This window comes from Podarcis bocagei (assembly GCF_964188305.1).
Source record: "Podarcis bocagei genome assembly, chromosome: 14".
Taxonomy (NCBI): domain Eukaryota; kingdom Metazoa; phylum Chordata; class Lepidosauria; order Squamata; family Lacertidae; genus Podarcis; species Podarcis bocagei.
Window position 1 is genome coordinate 36,935,201 of NC_138139.1, and position 13,376 is coordinate 36,948,576.

At 48.8% G+C, this 13,376-nt stretch overlaps 1 protein-coding gene across 1 annotated transcript; it reads left to right on the forward strand.

Moving 5' to 3' along the window:
- Window positions 1–14: 14 nt before the first annotated feature.
- STUB1 (STIP1 homology and U-box containing protein 1) lies at window positions 15–12,460 on the forward strand (the record flags this gene model as incomplete). Its single annotated transcript, XM_081169928.1, has 7 exons — window positions 15–236; window positions 3,559–3,757; window positions 4,885–5,050; window positions 6,726–6,816; window positions 8,219–8,275; window positions 9,820–9,936; window positions 11,392–12,460. 7 exons carry the CDS (start codon window positions 15–17, stop codon window positions 11,515–11,517), a joined length of 978 nt encoding a protein of 325 aa, XP_081026054.1. The 3' UTR covers window positions 11,518–12,460.
- Between the last annotated feature and the right edge of the window lie 916 nt (window positions 12,461–13,376).

Sequence of the window (13,376 nt, forward strand, 5' to 3'; positions counted from 1 at the left end):
TCTGCCTGGGCGGCATGAAGGGGAAGGAGGAGAAGGAGAAGGAAAAGGAGAAGGAGGGCGGCGGCGGCGGCGCGGGGCTGACGGGCGGCGGGCCCGGTGTGGGGCTGGTCGGCGGCGGTCTCGGGGGCGGCAGCCCGGAGAAGAGCCGCAGCGCCCAGGAGTACAAAGAGCAGGGCAACCGGCTCTTCGTCAGCCGAAAGTACCCGGAGGCCGCCGCTTGCTACGGGCGGGCCATCGTGAGTCGGGCCTCTGTTTTGGGGGGGAGGGCGGGCGGAGGAAGACGGCGAGAGGGCCCGGGTGGCCTCTGAGCATGGGCAGAGTGCGCTCACTTGAGAGGCTTGGTCTCGCTTTTGAGGGGGCGAGAGGGGGCTTCGTTTGAGCTCAGGCCCCGGACTTTATCCTGGGAGGGGGGCGGGTCGTGGAGAAAGGGAGTGTGTACCTCTGAGCATGGACCGAGTGCTGAGGGGCGGAGCGAGAGCAGGAGGAGGAAGCTCAGGCCCGTGAGCCTTATCCTGGGAGAATATATGAGAAGTGGGGAGAATGCCTCTCTGGGCATGTGCAGAGGGCCTGCTCTCAGGTATGGTGGCATAGGAAGCAAGCTGCAGGGTGACCAAGACTCAGTTGGAGCCTCCCAGCTGCTCCCCAGTGTTTTGGGTTTACCCCAAGAATAGCTGAAGGGGAGTAAGAAAAGAGCTCTCTGAACATGGGCAAAATGCATGCTATGTAGAGCCTGGCGTCAGACTGCAGGGTAGGAGATGATGCAGTAGTGGTGTAGGAGGTAAGTGTCCTTTGGATCGCTGAGCCTTTTCCTCCGAGATATGAAGGGAGGTGTGACCAAACAAAATGACCCTCTGAACACAAGCAGAGTGCTTGCCCTCTTGAGACAGATGGGGGTGAGGTGAGGAGAGGAGATAAACTGGGAGGTGCCAGCTTACTCTAAAAATAATTTGAAGGGGCAACGCGGGGGAAAGTGGCAAGGGCACTTTTCTCTGAGCATGGGCAGATTATGATTCTGGCCCTTGATTTGACAGGGGCAAGGTAGGGGGAACAGTGGACATTAAGAAGCAAACCTGGGTATGTGACTAGGGCTCTATTTGTGCCAAAGCTCATCCTTCTCCTCCCCCTGCCAAAAAACCTTGTTTTAATGCTCAGTTTTATCTCCAGTAATGTGTGATAGGAGGCAGTGAGGAAAGGCAGCATTTCTGAGCATGGACAGAGAGCATGCTTTAAGGCCTTGCATGCAGAAGGCCCCAATTTCAATCCTCAGGTTGGGTTTGCAGAGAACCCTGCCTGAAATCCTGGGGAGCTGCTGCCAGTCAGTGGAGGCAGTACTGAGCTAGATGGACCAATGGTCTGACTCAGTATAAAGCAGCATCCTGTTTGAACCTCCAGACTTGTTTTTCACTGCAAACTCACTTGGCGACCTTTTGCCAGCCACCCTTCTCTGTAAGCCTCAACCCTTCCTACTTTGGACAGTTCTGAATAAAGGTCCTGCCTTCCTCGTTTGAGTACAGATTAAAAATGAGTTTTTAGGTTGCCTTCAGCCAGATTTCATGTGCCCCTATCCATGCAGCAAGGCTGATAACACCACAGGTGCACATTTAACAATTAGCACTTCTGTGGCTGCACATTATTTCTATTGGGACTCAGAATACATGATTCTCTGGTTGCAATCACTCTGTCTCCAGGGGTTTCCCTGAGATCTGCACCAGTTCTCTTCACTGTTTTGAGTCCTGTGATCTACCTTTCAGATTAAGCGGCTGCACACTACTTTTTTTTTTTAATGGTAGCTGCCTGCCTGGAGAAATAATGATAAATAATCAGCTGCTCAAATGATACAACCTCACAGACAAGATGGACAGCTCAGTCAGTAGAGCATGAGGTTCTTAATCTAAGGGTCATGGGTTCCCGCCCCAAGTAGGGCAAAAGATTGCAGGGGGTTGGATTAGATGACGCTTGTGATCCCTTCCACCTCTACAGTTCTGTGATTCTTTGAAGATATACTGGGGTTTAAGCCTTTTCGAAAGCCATGGCTTAGACTTGGCAGCCCTTTCTCTGATTCTAAATGGAATGTAGGAAATGTACTCTGCCCATGCAAAATGAAACAAAAACAAAGCGCTGCTCTTTGCAGGGTGGGGCAAACTCAAAATCTGACTGTACAGTGGTACCTCGGGTTACATACGCTTCAGGTTATAGACTCCGCTAACCCAGAAATAGTACCTGGGGTTAAGAACTTTGTTTCAGGATGAGAACAGAAATCATGCTCCGACGGCGCAGCGGGAGGCCCCATTAGCTAAAGTGGTGCTTCAGGTTAAGAACAGTTTCAGGTTAAGTACGTACCTCCAGAACGAATTAAGTACTTAACCCGAGGTACCACTGTACTTAAACCACTCCCTGGTCCAAGTTGAGAGATCAGTAAGACGGAACTTGCCTCTCATTCTGTAGCGGTTGTAGCCTTGCCCCATACTTCAGTGGTTCCACTCATCTAGGGCTGTTTCCAAGAGGTGGTCATGGGAAGCTGCTGTTCAGCGCCGTTGGAGTTCTCTGGTGTCCCGCAGGCTTCCGTCTTGTCCCCCATGCTATTTAACATCTATGTGAAGCCTCTGCGGACTGTCATCCAGGGATTTGGAGAGGCGTGCCACCAATATGCAGATGTCACCCAACTCTTATCTCTCGGTTCCATCTGAATCAGCAGAGGGAGTTGAGGTGCTAGGCCAGTGCTTGGAGGCAGTGATGGGCTGGATGAGGGCCCATAAACTGAAGCTGGATCCTGAAAAGACAGAGTGTCATGTGCCCTGAGTTCTCGCTTCTGGGAGGTGGGCTGCCCTGGATAGGCTTGCACTAATCCCCTAGAGGTGCGTGTGGCACCTTCAATATACAGCTCCCAGTGAATGCTGAAGACACAACTCTTAACACTGGCTTTTGACACTTGGTGTCTATTTTTAGAACCTTCCTTATATTTGAAATTGTAAGGTGTTTTCAATTGTTTTTAATGTTGTGTTTTAATTCTATAACCTGCCCTGGGACCTTAGGGTGAAGAGTGGGTAATAAACAACAACAACAGTAATTTAAGAAATAGAGACCCGCCTGAAAATGATTTCATCCAAGGATATGAAGCTGCCCTGTTTGTCCATTTAGCTTGGTAGTGTCCACACTGACTGGCAGTGGCTCCTTTAGGATTTCCCTGGAGATTTCCTCCCCTGCCTGAAGATGCTGGGATTTGAACCCAGAACTTTCTGCATGTATAGCATGTGCTCTGCTTCTGGGCTATGGCATGTCTACTAACAAATAAAGTAAGTTTCTAGTCCTCATGAAGAAAAGGCTGTATTAACCCGAAACCCAGGAAGCTGCCTTATACCAAGTTCGAGCAATGGCCCATCTAAGCCACCCTGACTGGCAATGGCTCACCTGTGAATTTTAGATGAGGGTCTCTCCCAGTCCTACCTGGTGATTGGAGGGATTGAATCTGGGGCCTCACCTTCTCCCATAGATCCCTTGAGGGCTGTTTTAGTCTCCCATCTGGCCCCTCATGCTTATATTCTCTTTCTTTCCTTTTAGAACCGGAATCCCTTAGTGGCAGTCTATTACACCAACCGCGCCTTATGCTTCCTTAAGATGCAGCAGCACGACAAGGCCCTGGCTGACTGTAAGCATGCCCTGGAGTTGGACAGCCAGTCCGTGAAGGCGCACTTCTTCCTGGGGCAGTGCCAGATGGAGATGGAGAACTACGACGAGGCCATTGCTAACCTTCAGAGAGGTAAGCTGGCTCTCGTTTCCAGGCTAGCCGAGTGGGTAGGGGTGTGTCTTTCTAGGTACCGCCTTTCAGCGCAAGGTGGTCACAAGTTGACCAATCAGTGAAACAGAATCAACCATAGCTGCCTTGCACTGAGCCAGACCATTGGTCAATCTAGCTCACTACTTTCTACACTGACTGGCAGCCAGTTTCCAGGATTTTAGGCAGGGATTTCTCCCAGCCTTTGCCAGGGTTTGAACCAGGCATCTGCCCAAGTCGACATGAATTCTGTATCGCTTAACAATCCGGCAAGGACAGCTTTGTCTTTGGATAGCAGTTTTAGCCAGGGCGTCTAGAACAGCCACATGTCTTTGACTTGAGAGCAATTGTGGGGCCTAGCCTTTAGGCATCTAACTTGTACACAGTCAGAAACTGTGGTTTGTTCATATTGTTTTCGTAGAATGAGCCAGGACCAAGCCATGCTTCCAGTCTGGCTTGTTCCGAAACCACAGCTTAAACAAGCTTCAGTTCAGGCACCACCACCACCACCATCATTAATTAAATTTATATACCGCCCTATACCTGCAAGTCTCAGAGTGTTTCGCAGGATAAAATCAAAATATAAAACCACAAAATACATAATCAAAACAAAAACAACCCTGTAACAGCCCCCCCAACACATTTTAAAAGGGCATAGGACGTCAATCAACCAAAGCCTTGGTTGGTTTGACTAAAAGTAGAAGTGGAGGTTTCTTTTCCCCTTAGAATCATAGAATTGTAGATTTGGGAGGGACCACGAGGGTCATCTAGTCCACCCCCTGCAATGCAGGAATCTTTTGCCCAATGCGAGGCTCAAACCCACAACCCCGAGATTAAGAGTCTCCACTTGTACCTACTGAGCTATCCACAGGGCTGAGAACAAAAAGGAGCGAGGTATCAACTTGAAAGTCATTCAGGTTTGTTCATGTGTATGGGCAGTCAGTGCAGACTTTAGTGCACTAGAGTGGCATGCCAGCAATGGTCTGTCCCCATCAACACAGCCTAGTTTTGCCCCAGCTGGAGCCTTTGGTACAGGCCCATAGAGAACACACCACATTGCAAGATCTTTATTTTGTCTCCTCCTCCTTGATATATATTCCCCTCTACTCCAGCCTACAACTTAGCCAAAGAGCAACGACTGAACTTTGGGGACGACATCCCAAGCGCTTTGCGGATTGCGAAGAAGAAGCGCTGGAACAACATTGAGGAGAAGCGGATCAACCAGGAAAACGAGTTGCACTCCTATCTCACCAAGCTCATCATGGCAGAGAAAGAGAGGTAAAAGAGAGGATGAAAGAGAGGGAGTGATGGCAGATATGGGTGGAGAAACTCTTGAAGAACAAAGGGGACTTTGTGTGTGTTGGGTGCATAGCTTGTTTTATATACTACAGTGGCAGGGAAGCTTTTTCAGCCACACTCCTTTGTTGGGCAGCATTCAGAGGCCAAATGCCAGAGGTGGGCAGAGCAATGGATGCAGTGCATAGCCTTTGTACAGCAGGTTGCGCTACAACCACCCAGAAGCCAGAGGTTTTTACACATCCACCAGGACACCCAGCTCTCCATCCAGGGAAGCAAGATGCACTGTCACAATCCAAAGCCCCTTTCCAGGCACTTGAGGACCTTGCAGAGCACATCAGTGAAGGAGTGGCCTGGGGAGATGGAATGAGCAAGGGCGGAGTGGGGATCCTCAGTCCTCCAGATGTTGTTGTGGGGCTACAACTCCCATCAGCCCCCGCCAGCATGGCCAGTAACCAAGACTGGTGGAAGCTGTAGTCCAGAAGCATCTGGAGGGCCAGAGGTTCCCCACCTGTGACCTGAAGAGAGTCCTGAGGGCCTGACTGAGAGGTCTGAAGGGCCATATTCATCCGTGGGCCTGAGTGCCTCTTCCCCACGCAGCTTACTAACTACATTTCTGTGCCCGTCACTAGAGTCCTCTGATGGTGGTTTACAAGTAGAAGTTAAAACCATAAGATAAAAAGTGGAAATCTGGAACAGACTAACGTGGCACAGAGTGAAACCAAAGTAAAGCAGGTCTTTCACAACAACGTGAAAAGGACTTGGAATTTTAAAAGCTGCCTCGGAAGTCGTAGGAGTTGTCTACTCCCACTGAAAGCAGCTATCTGGCTTCTCAGGGAGATGAGGTTCTTGTCCATCAGCCACTGAGTGTCATGGACTGGAGCTGAAACCTTTGCATGTGCTGTGACCCCAAGCGACAGTGCCTTTCTACAACTTGCGGTGGCTTCTGACCTCCCTCTCCCAATCGCCGTGTTTCTTGATAAGTGACATAAGACTGGTACTTTAGATCAGGCCAGTGGTCTGACATCCTGTTCTCACAGTGGCCAGCCAGATTCCTGTGGGAACTGGCAAGCAGGACCCAAGGACAAGACACCTGCCCCCTCCTGTTCAGAAGGATTACTGCCTCCAATGGTGGAGGTAGGGTATAGCCATCATGGCTGGCAGCCTTTGATAGCCTTGCCAAGCTCAAGGTGGAGAAAATCCCATCACTATTAGAATGGCAAAGCAATCTCTGTGAGTTTGTAGAAATAGCAAAATTGATGGCAATTATTAGAGGCCACTCAAATCAAAGAATAATTAGAGAGTGGGATGGAGTGAAGGAATACATGAAAAAATATGGTTCCGGAATTGAAATATTAATAGAGAATGTGTAAAACGTGCAGGGGTAAGCAAGAAAATAATAATAGAATCAATTGAATAATTATTAAATTATAACAACACAACAAGATGGAAGAAGTAAAATATTGAGATCACACATGGGTGAAGGGGAGTGGGGGTATATGGGAACCTATAATATCATTTATAATATAATTTGCTAATTGCGTTGTATTTACATATAGCAAAGGGAAGCCTAGAGCAATTAGATATATTTTAATTTAGGTAATCTATGTAATAGGCTGTTAGAAAATGAATATGGATTTTGAATTTTCTCTTTTAGGGAGTTGGATGAATGTCGACGGGCGCAGGAAGAGGAGAACGTGGAGGAAAGTCGGAGCCGTGTGCAGCTGGCCAACATCGAAGCCAAACATGTGAGGACCCTTGCCAGTCTTTGCCCGGGCTCAGCCTCTCTATTTTAAGGGCCCTCGGTTGACGGTTTTGTTTGGGTTGTCACTGCTTGGTGTCAGCAGATGTGATGGGGTGAGACATCTGTCCCTCACCCCCATTAACTGGGGGGATCTGCCAGGGTTCAGCCCTGCTCTCACCTCAACCTCAGAGGGAGGAGCAAAGGAATTGGGACCCTTTGGCAGTTTTCTACACTGCCAGTGTCCCAGAAATGCCAGTGGAGTGTCTCTTGCTAAACGTTTGCTCCAAGTAGACCTATTGAAGTGGCTATTCAATGTTCATGATAGAATCCTAGAACTGTAGTGCTGGAAGGGACCACGAGGGTCATCTAGTCCAACCCCCTGAAATGCAGGAATTCTTTGCCCAATGCGGGGCTTAAACCCACCACTCGGGAGTCTCATTCTCTACCAACTGAGCTATCTAACCCCCTACAATGCAGGAGCCACATCCCTGACAGATGGCCACCCCACCGCTGTTTAAAAACCTCAATTTCAGTGGGTTTGCTCTGAGTAAGCCTAATCTTGGCTGCAACCCAACAGATACAGGTAAATCCCTATCCTAGGACTGGGTTGCTGTCCAGCCCCCTGGCCCCGAGATGTCCCCCACAGCCGAAAGGTCAGAGGGAACTTAGCAGGATTGTACGGGGAGCTGTTGAAAAGCCCACGATATGCTCAGGAGAAAGGTATGACAGCATTCCACGCGCAATTTAGGAACACAAGTTCGGAACTGTACGGAACAGGTTACTGTTGCGCAATTTGCACTGATACAGAAGAACCGGACATACCTGTCTCTTGTTTGCTCCCAAGGAAGGTGTCTAGAGCGGCACATGGACTTCCTGTTCTGTTCAGGGATGTATACACAGGCTGGCATAACTGAGCTGGCTGCAGTGTTTGCATCCCAAATTAAAACGCTTTGTAAGCAACTTTTGCAGCAGGAGCGGAAGAACCTGTGGGCCTCCTGATGTTGTCAGACTCCGTCATCTCTGAGTGCTGGCCGTGCTGGTTGGGGCTGATGGGAGTTGGAATCTGACAGCATCCAGAAGGCTGCAGGTTTCTCCCACCCCTGTTTTTACAGAAGTGCTAAGAGGTTTCAGTTTCTGTACTAATCTTGTTCAAATATTTAACAATGGAAAAATGTATTGTTTAGGTTTTTTCCCGTGTGTGTGTAAATTTGGAGATCTATGGACCATTCATAAACATGACCTGAACTGCTGTTTTATAAAGAGGTGCAATTGACCCTCTTGTTGGTCTGCGTTCATCATCCAGATACGACCGTTTGCCCCATCTATAGCTAACTGCTTAATTCCCCCACCTGCTTTCTGTGTTGAGCCTATGCTTCTTCCTGCTAAGGGATTTGTTTCTCTTTTAGGAAAAGTACCTAGCAGACATGGATGAGCTGTTCTCCCAGGTGGATGAGAAGCGGAAGGTGAGGGCAAGCTCAAGCAGAGGGCCATGCTCCCTGGCTCCATTTACGTATATTCTCAGCTTTTATATTCCATCACTCTTCTGTTATGGAACCCAAGGCAGTGTCCATGGGGGTTCCCAGACAGCTTGGGAAGTTCATTTTTAAAAGGGACAAGTTCGACATGTCCGAAAAAGGAACATATTTCAGTTAACTTTTATCCCTTTAGAAAACGAACTAATTCGGTTCATGTTTCATTCAAAGTTCAAATTCATCCAAGTTCATAGGAGCCCCCTAATCGAAGTTGATTAGTAGTGTGAGTTTTGGTTGGCCCAACCTGGGTAAATTGGCACATCAGCCCTCTCAGATCGGCAAGTGAAGCCTTGTTGGTGTGGCTCTGACTTGTGACAGGGCCTTTTCAGTGCTGACTCCCCCCGGTTGCGGAATGCCCTCTGTCTCCATCATTATTAACTTCCAGGAGTAATTTGAAAACATTTTTGTTTGCCCAGGGATTCGATGGCTGAAGGACACTTTTATGGCAACCTTTAGATCAAAGAATCACAGAGTTAGGACCCTGAGGGTCATCTAGTCCAACCCCCTGCAATGCAGGAATCCTGCCCACAGCTCTCCCTGGGTGGGCTCAAATCACCAGCCTTCTGGTTAACAGCCAGATGCACTGACCCATGAGAAAATGTTTTTAACTGATTTTAGAATTTGTTTTTAGAATGCATATATATAGGATGAGTTTGTCACCCTGGGTGCCTTCTTGGTAGAAGGACAGAATATCATCATCATCGTCATCATCATACTTATTTCAGACTGTTAAGATCAAATTTATTATTAAGGCAGCCAAATACAGGATATAGCCAAACACAAACATAAAACATATGCAAGATTTATACATGAAAAACTGGACCTATACAATAAATAAAACGTTCATAGAAAACAGGATCTTAACTCTCGAGAGCGGCCCCATGACCTTGCCTAAGGTGAGCTGCCTTCACTGCGAATTCAGTCATATTAAACATTGCACACTTGTCTGAACCAAACAACAGATAGTTGATTTAATTTGACTGTTGGAAAAGAGCGTGCTTGACTTTAGATGATGTGCCCACATGTCACAGGGACCATTCTCTTTCAAGAGGCCTTCCCTTGTATGAGAGAAATAAGAGTGTGTGCCTGCTAACCACATTATTATATGAAATTCTTATGCTAAAATATTTTTTTGAGCTGCTATGTTATTGGAGGTCCATTTTTAAATAATCAAAAGGTCTGAGAGAATGATTGGCCCAAAGTCATCTGTAGCTGAACAGGAATTGGAAGCCAGGCTTCTCCAGTCCCCCATCTCGCTGTTCCATCCACTACCCATCACATACCCTATAAGAGAAGATGAGGAACCTGGGGCCCTTCCAGATGTTGCTGAACTACAACTCGCATCAGCCTTGACCATTGATCACAATGACTGGAGCTAATAGAAGTTGGGCGTCCCAACAGCTGGAGGGCCAGAGGTTTCCCCTCCCTACTTGAAATCTGTCTAGGTTTAACTCTGGTTTTCTCGTTTGAGCCAGAAGCGTGACATCCCGGATTACCTGTGTGGGAAGATCAGCTTTGAACTGATGCGAGAACCCTGTATCACGCCCAGCGGGATCACGTATGACAGGAAAGACATTGAAGAGCACCTCCAGGTATTTCAGGCCTTTTGGCACGATGGTTGCGCAGGCGTGATGGTAGTGACAGGGTTCAGAAGGGGAGGTGCATTGACTTCCTAATATAGAACAAATGCAACAACAGCTTCCTAAGCCCCACAGGTTGTATTTGGAAGGAAAAGTTGAGTTTCTTGCCCAAAGAGCACAAAAGGGAAACTTTTGGCCCTCCAGCTGTTGCAGAACTACAACTCCCATATCATTCGGCATTGGCCATGCTTGCTAGGTGCTGATGGGAGTTGTAGCTCAGCAACATCCGGAGGGACAAAGGTTTCCGCCATGCCTGCCTTAGAGCTGAGAAGGTGGGGACTGCGAGAATTTCGGAAGCCAGGAGGGGGCTAGACAAGGGGACTGGTTTGGCAGGGTGAGCCTCAGTGCCCCACCAACCCGACTGGCAAGACCAGAGCAAATACAAGAGAGTTCTAATGTAAGACAAAACGAAAAGGCCACTAGAATAATTTCTGCAGAAGAGAGAAACGGGGGACAGCTGCATGGTTTTTATATTAGCTGTTAACCTTGCATTCAACCAACAGAATTGCATCATATTTCTGTGCAGACCCCAGCTATACCACAAATTGGTAGAAGGGGCTCGGATATCACACACACACATATTTTGAAAGGATGTGCAAGAGGGGAGGGGCCACTATCTCTGTGTTCAGCTGGCTGCAAAGGGGTGTACATGCATGTAGATGTACATGTGTCAAGTTCCCCACATGAGGGGATCTTGATTGGACCAGGGTGTGTCTCTTCGCCCCCACTCCTTGTGTCAAGGAGCTCCACACGCATACATGGCTGTTGGATAATAAGGCGGTATGAGAAATATTTCACTTGGGTAAGCAAAGGCAGGAGCCCCAAGTGCCTGTCCCTAGAGAATGCCTGCAGTATCTCTGGCTGAGTTGCTGCTCTGGCCAGGAACCCTTCCAGGAGGCCTCTAAAGAACGCAGGCACTTCTGCCACAACTTTGTACCAGGTTTGATGGGATCATTCTGTTATCAGCAGTGCAGGGATCCAGATGCAGCAGGGCTCTTTGCCCTCAGATAGTTCTCACCTCCCTCTGAGAATTGCACCTCCAGTCCTTTCAAAGATGAAAGAAAGGACATAGCTTTTGAAAGGTCATCAAAGGCCTAAAAAAATAGAGTTGGTGTCCAATGCTTGGAGTCAACCTGTTGAAATGAATAAACAGAACTTAGGTTTACTCATTTCAGCAGGCTTACCCTGATGAAACATTAGTTTACACCCTTAAACCATTTTAGGGATTTAAAAAAATGTCTTTGATTTCAATCCAGGTAGGATGGGAATGCTGCCTTATGCAACAGATTTTGGGGGCAGAGGGCGCCCTGAATCTGACCATTTTGGGGCTGGTGGGAGCATTTTTGTTGCGGGAGACGTGAGAGGCTTCCTGGCCAGCCACCTGACTCTCTTCTGGGTTCTTTCCAGCGCGTCGGCCACTTTGACCCTGTGACCCGCAGCCCCCTGACCCAGGACCAGCTGATCCCCAACCTTGCCATGAAAGAGGTGATAGACGCGTTCATATCGGAAAACGGCTGGGTAGAAGATTACTGACCACCGCAGGGGAGAGGCTGTGCTTGCAGCCTCCTTGTGGCGTCCCCAAGCCGCGGCAGCCAAGGCCACCGGACTGCTAGAGACTGGCTCTCTGAGCTCGCTGGGCCAGCGCCATGCCTTACTCACTGTCTGTCTCGCTTTCCCTCCTCTTCCTGCTCCGGCTGGCCGGGCCGCCTCATCCTGTGCCAGCTGGGGGCCCGCCCGTCACCTCCCTGGGGTGGGCCAGGGCTGCAGAAAAGCCTCCTTGGCGTCGGCTTGCTCCCAGGCCGCTTTCCAACACGGGCAAAGCCGGGAGCCTCAGGCCTGGCTCTGAGGTGGCGGGGAAGGCCAGCCCTGTTTCAAGAAGAGAGGCGAGGAGGGAGGCCCGCAGCAGCACTTTCCCTGAGGGCCACGAAATGCGTTGTGTGAGGGGCAGACACCCCACAGTGGCATATGAAGGATACCACGTCAGCCCCGCAAACTGCACCCCACAGCCCTCCGGGCAGATGGACACATTTCCCTACACACACACACACACACACACACACACCCCTTCCCACTTTGACTATGCTGCAGTTGTTGGGCTCGGCCTTTGCGGCAGGCCACAAGCTGAAGGGGCTGGACTGCCCCCCTCCCGGTTCTCCCCCCCAGCTTGGCTTTGAGCTTTCTTCCCACTCCTTTCTCTCTCTGTACAAAGTTTTAGGTTCCCCCCCTTCCCACCTCATTCCATTTGCCTGCCTGCCCAGGATAGTTGGGTTTATTTTTATTGTTTGGCCTCTTTACTCTGTAAATAAATAGCCACATATTTTGGGCTGGGTGGTGGAGGTGGGCACAGAGATCTAATAATTATTATACAGACGACTGGAATTTGGGTTTGGTTGGGGGAAGCACCTGCTTGTGTGGGAAGCTGAGCCCCCCAGCTCTGTTCCAGGTAGTTGTTTTCCCATTAAACCACTGAAAGTTCCTTTTTCTTGTTGTTTTATTTAAAACTCCTCCCTAATAACAAAGGGATATTTTGAAGCATAGTTAATATTATTGCGGGGAGTCTTGGTCCTTTAAAAGGGGGCAGGGATTAACATGCAATCTCTCCAATTTTGGTTATGCTGGTAAATAAATATCTGAGCATGAAATTTTGAGGAGGGTGATGGTTTTGTGGGTGAGGGCAGTTTCTGTTTAAGGTGGTACAGAGGCAACAGTTAGAGGTGGATCTCTTGGCTAGCTGTTAGTGTGGTAGGTATCTCCCAGCTTTTAATGTACACCCCACACTTCCCCACTAACATTATGAAAGGGACTTGAGACAAACTGCTGCAGTGCGTGACAGACTCTTGTTACAGGTGCCAGCCAGCCACACCGTCTTTCGGGGCCTCCATTACATTTCCCACTGTCCCATTTCCCCCCTCAGCAGTCTGCATCCTGTGCCCAGTGCCATTTTGGTTTTTTGAGGGGGGTACAATTGTACTTCTGCAATCCATGGGGTTCCCCCAAACCTGCTGCTACCTCTCTGTTCTGGGTGCTGCTGTTTTGACTGTGCTTCAGTGGGGGGAAATGAGTTTGTTCTTACACTCTAGGAAGCAAATGGAAATGGAGGGTGGGGTGGAATTTTTTGTAGGCCTTGCTTGAGCATCATCTACTAGCCCTTCCTATCTCTTTATCCTTTTCACCCCTTCTGTAAAGTGCTCCTGGTTTTGTTGGGCAAGCGCTCCCATTGTCTCTGACCATCCCTGCTGTAAAAAAAAAAGAAAGCATGCAATTCTGCATTATTAAAAGAACTGCCTGTCCAGAAAGCCTTACCTCCCAACAATCATAACCTGTTTACTATATACTTGGAGATCAGAGTTAAGGAGAAAGCATTCCTTTAAAACGCCCACACAAACCTTAGC